The following is a 6,253-nucleotide window of genomic DNA, read 5'->3' on the forward strand; positions in this document are numbered from 1 at the left end:
GTAACCCTTCCCTTTTCCACTAATATACACACAAACAAAACAACTTGAGCTTTTATATTGCGCAATATCCACTAAACGTATTCAAAACGCTTTACAAAGGGTCCCTGGCCAACAGCAACATGTAACACGTAGGATGAGACATGACGCCCACTAGGCGATATTTCAATTTTTTTTTCCGACAGAGACAACGATGTTAACGGCAGGTACTCATTTTACACCTGAGTACGGTGAGAGAATTTAAGTAAAGGACCTTTCTCCAAGGATACAACTTTGCGCCGCTCAGAGCAGGGCTCGAACCCAAGACCTTCCGATCCGAAGGCGAGTATCATAGCACAGGGCCGCATAGTCGCGCGCGCGCGCACACACACACACACACACAAAGAGAGAGAGAGAGAGAGAGAGAGAGTGTGTGAGAGAGAGAGAGAGAGAGAGAGAGAGGGGGGGGGGGTGGATTTCAGGATGTTTTTTAAAATGCCATGTGTAAGAATATTTGCTTTATCTAAAAATGAATCGTACATAGATATTCTTATTTTGTCTGACTCAAATGCCTGTCTTTAAACTTATGAACTATTCATAAGAGAAATTGATTCTATTGCCATATTATCCCATTCTTACATTTATATAATTTTTAGAGCCAGACGCTCGGAGCGTTATAAGTGACAGCCCCTTGATAACCGGGGCAAGCTCCGGTCGATTCCCGAGATCCAAGTCTACCATGTGGCTATCGGAGACTTCAAGTCCTGCGTATCACCAGGCCTATATGACGCCAAGACCTGCCACCTCACATAGCGGAAAGTCTTTACCAGCCAGGAGGATACAAAGGGATGACCATCGAAAGTTAATGACTTCCCCTGCGCCTTCAGAAGACGGTAATGTTTGGTAACATAATGTGTTTTTAAACAGATATAGTTATAAATAAAGCTAAACGTTGATCCTTTTTAACAATTCTACAAAATATTCTTTGAGCTTTTTTAATTAAATGTGTATTGGTTAAAAAGAGAAAAGGTCAAAATCAAAGGATATTGTTTTTTTACATATAAATTTTGTAGAGGATTATCCAACGAATGTTCTCAAACCGTTTACAAGGGGTCCAACCCTGTCGGACAATTGGGAAATTCTATTTAGATTTGCAATAGTTAGCAATTTTAAATTCTGTTAAGGATGGACTTGGACATTCTCTGCAATGTAATGTTGATTATTGTCGAAATAATTTTTGGACTTACTTTTACTAATAAGGTGTTACAATTACATCTTTTGTTGCTGATACTGTTGTTGAGTACAGCTATTTTTTGGGAGCGACGAATATTATCATGGTTAGTACAAAGACATATTAATATAATGGGAGATTCGCTTTGTTTCTTTTGTTTTGGTTGTCCGGGTTATGTTGTCTACTGTGGGAGAATAAATGAAACACTATGTAAAGCGCATTGAGCAGATTGAATCTATGGGAATGATTTTTATTGTGTGTATTTATTGTTCTTTTCTTTCATTGTTGTAGTCGTCGGCATCGCTGAAAACAATAGTATTAGTGATCATAATGTAATTAATGTTGTTTTTCCTCTTAGTTTTCATAATAATGTTGTCGATGTCTTGTCCGGTGATAAAAAAAATAGCATTAATATTCATGGAATCAAATTTTTATTTGCCATACACGAATGTTCGTGGCAACATGGCGTCACCTTGCAATCCTCATCTAGCGAATTGTGACGCCACCGACATCCCGAGGCAAACGATATGCCCCCATGTCTATCGATCCACATCTACCTAGGTGTAAAATGGGCCAGTGATGGGGAAGACGGAGGTGATGAAAGCTGGGCGAGTCAGCATTGAATTCTTTGGTTGTTGCTCTCGCTTTGAATAATTAATCAAGGCACGCAAACTGGCAAACTACGAGATAGTCTCATGGGATGGTTTGGGATCAAAGGTAGATAGGGACTCTTAGTGAATATTATTTTAATAACTCGGGACTCGGGACTATCGCATATACTCACACAACCACACATACACACACTCACTTAAAACACTACTCAAATTACATAACGCTTGCATATGGGTCAAAATATGAATAGATACGGAGGGTTCTAATCTAATCTAATGTTCTTCTTCTTCTTCTTCTTCTTCTTCTTCTTCTTCTTCTTCTTCTTCTTCTACTACTACTACTACTACTACTACTACTTACTACTACTACTACTATTACTACTACAGCTGCTACTACTACTACTACTACTACTACTACTACTACTACTACTACTACTACTACTACTACTACTACTACTACTACCACTACTACTTCTGTGTCTTCTTCTTCTTCTTCTTCTTCTTCTTCTTCTCCTTCTTCTTCTTCTTCTTCTTCTTCTTCTTCTTCTTCTTCTTCTTCTTCTTCTTCTTCTTCTTCTTCTTCTTCTTCTTCTTCTTCTTCTTCTGCTTCTTTCTATAACAAACAGTTTGAATAAATCAAAATATTTTATACTTTTTGAAGATAGAGAAATATTTAGACCAAAATGCTGTCGAGTTTTTATTAAACAGTAAATAAGTAGTTCTGGCCTGCAGTGAAAAACACTGACTTCTCTTTGTGGCAAAAATAACGAAATAAAAGAAAGAAAGAAAGAAAAAGAAAAGAATGAATAAATTTTGATTCATATATAAATTGATTAAGATTTATTTAAATCCGAGAATTGTACAGACCTGAGTCTAAAGGGTTTTCTTACACCACATATTAACTAATTATATAGTCGTTTACTAAATAAACTAGTCAATTTTATTCCGCAAATAGTTCAATACTGGTTGGAACAAATACAATGACATACACATATTTGAAAACTACACTAATCTAGTTTTTCTTTTGATGTATGATTTATTGATATGTGTAAATTTTTGAAAAGTTGCAGATATTTAAAATCAATCCTTTAAAATCGATTTTCAAATCTATCTAGCACAAAATCAGCACAAAATTAAAATTAGCACTCATGATGTACTTTGTATGTCCACTGTTAGAAATGATCAATGCCACAACTCTATTTTCCTCATTGAAGATATTAGCTGTTTGACTGTTTCTGCTGGTATAACACCAAATTGTAATTAGTCTTTCGAATAATTCATCGAAATTTATACAGCTTTCTTGTCTTCTTGTTCTTGGTTTTGGTTTTTAGATTTTCTTTCATAAAATCCCACAAGTTATTTCCAATGGGATTCATGTCAGGTTTCACAGCTGGCAACTTGTTCATCACCCTTACATTTGAATCGTTTAGGAAAACAGACATTTGTCCAGTCTATGTGAGACGTTATCAAACTGGAATATAACCTTTTGATTATTCTGATTCCAAATAAACCGGGCGACCCTGGTTCAAGAATATCACTGATGTAAAGATCTGAGTTGAATCGTTGGTTGATACGTATTAGCTCAGTTTTTCTACCACCAATTATCACTCCCCCCCCCCCCTACACACACACACATACACACACACACACACACACACACACACACACCGTTACAGATCCATATGGTCGTTTTTTTAAAACTTCAATTATGGTTAGCACAAAGTTCGCTTGTCCCTGAAATTAACTTCAAAAAATTAATTCGTCTGTAAACAAAATGCCGTCGGTTCCGGATTTCTGATCCCAGTCCTGGAGTTTACGTGCCCATCTCAGCCGAGCATCTTTGTGACATTTCAAACCACGCTCACCGAACGTGACCGTTTGGTGCAACAACTGCTGTATAGCAATGCTTATTTGAAATAAATATCTGAAATATTTTAGGTGCGCATTTCCAACATGTAACAGGTGTTTGACATATGCTCCTCACTTATGTCAACAGAAAGAAAATGTATCTACTTTTTAAAGATATATGCCACGTACCAATATATTTTCTCTTATGTGAGATAATACCAAATTTAAACTGTCTGGTTTCTTTTGTAAATGGCTATATAATTCATAAACTCTTGTAGGAATGAAACCATTTACATACCTCACCCTAGTTTGAGTCAAAATTCGAGCCCTTTTCTCTTGACCCCCCAATAACCAAGTGTGGCTTCTATGCGTCGGTATGGCTGTGCATGAGTGAATGCTTTCATCTATCCCTTCATCACGATTACAACTTTCATGAAAAGTAGTCTTACGGAAATTTCTAAAACATGAAACTTTAAATGTCTTTGAAATCGTATCGTAATTATAGACATTTTGACATATTCAAAATTTTAAAAATTTCTCTAGCCAAAATATATGAAAAATGTGTAAAGTCCGAATTAAGCAGCAATGCTGATCTATCAAGGACGCAAGACCTGTCAGTGAGCAGAAGTATAAGTCACGCAAACTGGTCACATGCAAGGCAGGATGGATATAGAGAAGATATAACGCCTCACAAATGATGAATTATGAATGAAAAACGAACACTTGGGTGTATTGACTTACTCCATTTACTGATTCTTGAACTCACATTAACCAATGGTAACCGTTCTGAGACAGTGGTCACTATCCACTGGGGAGGTTGACTCGAATTGGAAATCAGGCATCATGTTTTTAAAACATTCTTTGTTCTGAGATGTTATGCAAACTTATTTGAGGATATACAGCTGTTCTTTTTGTAAATGTGATAAGATGAGGATTCTGTTCACTTGATAGTGTATAGTGTGTGCATTGGAAAGGTTTAAAGGTTGGTTTTCTTTTCCCTCAATTAATATTTCCAGTCTTCAAATATTTTACTATTTTTCTTTTTTTTCACCATTTTGTTCTTTAAAAGTTTTAATTGTGCACCTTCTAAATTGGATTTGGGAAGCTGCTGAATAGATCAAATGGATAAAATTATCAAAATCAATATGGAATCAGCTAAGTATGAATTTACAAAATTAAAGACATAAATAAATTGCCAGCGATACATAATTACAGACAGACAAATGCCGAACATTTTGTTGATCATGCTATATTAATATATCTAACCTTGTACTTTTTGACTATCGGGAAGCCTTGTGTTGTAATGGTAGATAGTGAGGTCTTAGGTTCTGTCATCTGATATTTTTTTAGATGATTTTCTCTTGCATTTTGCTTTCTGCCATTTCAGAGTTGTATCTTCCGTCATATATCTGATTCAGATCAATCTGTAAAGCGTTTGTTTTTTATGAAAAATATCTGGTTTGCTCGAGTGTTTTGTCTGTTATCTCTATTCACTCAGCAGTGATTAGATAGAATGGTCACCTTAGATCTGGCAGCTTCCGGTGGTTACACTAAAATATTATGTGTATGATCCTCGTATTGTACAAAATCCATTCCTTTCCATAACCATAAACCGTTCTGAAACCGTCATCAAAACCGTGTCACGGTACACTGTTCCAAGAGATGCTCAGTATTTTTGGACTCTTTTCGCAGGGAGTGCGGGATGGCGAGAAGCACTTTGCAATTTATCAGTGCCCTATTCAGAAGATAGCAAGGCTTTGTTACTCTTTTTTTCACACTGATGGAACTGATTTGAAATCCAAATTCATTGGCCCGGTTTTATTTTTTAAAGAAAGCTATTTATTCATTTATTTATGTATTTGTTTATTTATTTGTTTGTTTATTTATTCAACCATTTATTTATTTATTTTATTATTTATTTATTTATTTATTTATTTATCCATCTATTTATTTGAATCACTTATTATTCGTTGTCACACTCCACAGGTCCTAAGAAACAACAGCAAGTGTGGGTAGAGGTAGAGAGCCAGCCCGACGCAATGTCCTACATGAGTGAGGACGGCAGGTCATCTTATATTTCTGGACCCGACTCCGAGCTTAGGGGGTCTGAAAGGGGCCGTGCAATGACCCCCGTTAGGGGTGAAAGGGTAATGACCCCCTCAAGAGGGGACAGAGACACGATGTTATTTGAGGCTGCCAGTGTTTTGTCTTCGCTGGTAGAAGAAGAGGATTTGGACATACCTGTGGGTGAGTAACCCAGGTTATAAAATGACACTCTGTCACCAAGAAATGGAGATTTCTTTTTTGTCGCCAGAAGGTTAAAGATGCATTTTTTTCTGTACTTTGACAAAACATTATTTTTCTGACCAAAATGAAAATGAATGTGATTTGTCAATGTGCGGTAGCTTTGGTAAATTGAAAATTCTTTAAAGAAATGGTTGCTTTTACTAAATGCATAACCCTTTTGTTGTTGTTGTTGTTGTTGTTGTTGTTGTAGTTGTTGTTGTTGTTGTTGTTGTTGTAGTTGTTGTTGTTGTTGTTGTTGTATGGATTTCATTTTGCATTTGAACTTTATTGCGTGCTTTTA

General features: G+C 36.1%; 1 protein-coding gene across 2 annotated transcripts in view; it reads left to right on the top strand.

The window, feature by feature from the left end:
- LOC144968251 (uncharacterized) overlaps positions 1 to 6,253 on the top strand; it is a 43,855-nt gene that overhangs the window by 18,263 nt on the left and 19,339 nt on the right. For both annotated transcript variants that reach the window (XM_078906419.1, XM_078906417.1), the window contains exons 6-7: positions 633 to 869; positions 5,653 to 5,913. In XM_078906419.1, coding sequence (XP_078762545.1) covers positions 633 to 869; positions 5,653 to 5,913 — 498 coding nt within the window. The remainder of the gene's footprint in view (positions 1 to 632; positions 870 to 5,652; positions 5,914 to 6,253) is intronic.

This window comes from Berghia stephanieae, chromosome 3 (assembly GCF_034508935.2).
Source record: "Berghia stephanieae isolate SIO BIC M18660-M18661 chromosome 3, UCSD_Bste_1.3, whole genome shotgun sequence".
Taxonomy (NCBI): domain Eukaryota; kingdom Metazoa; phylum Mollusca; class Gastropoda; order Nudibranchia; family Aeolidiidae; genus Berghia; species Berghia stephanieae.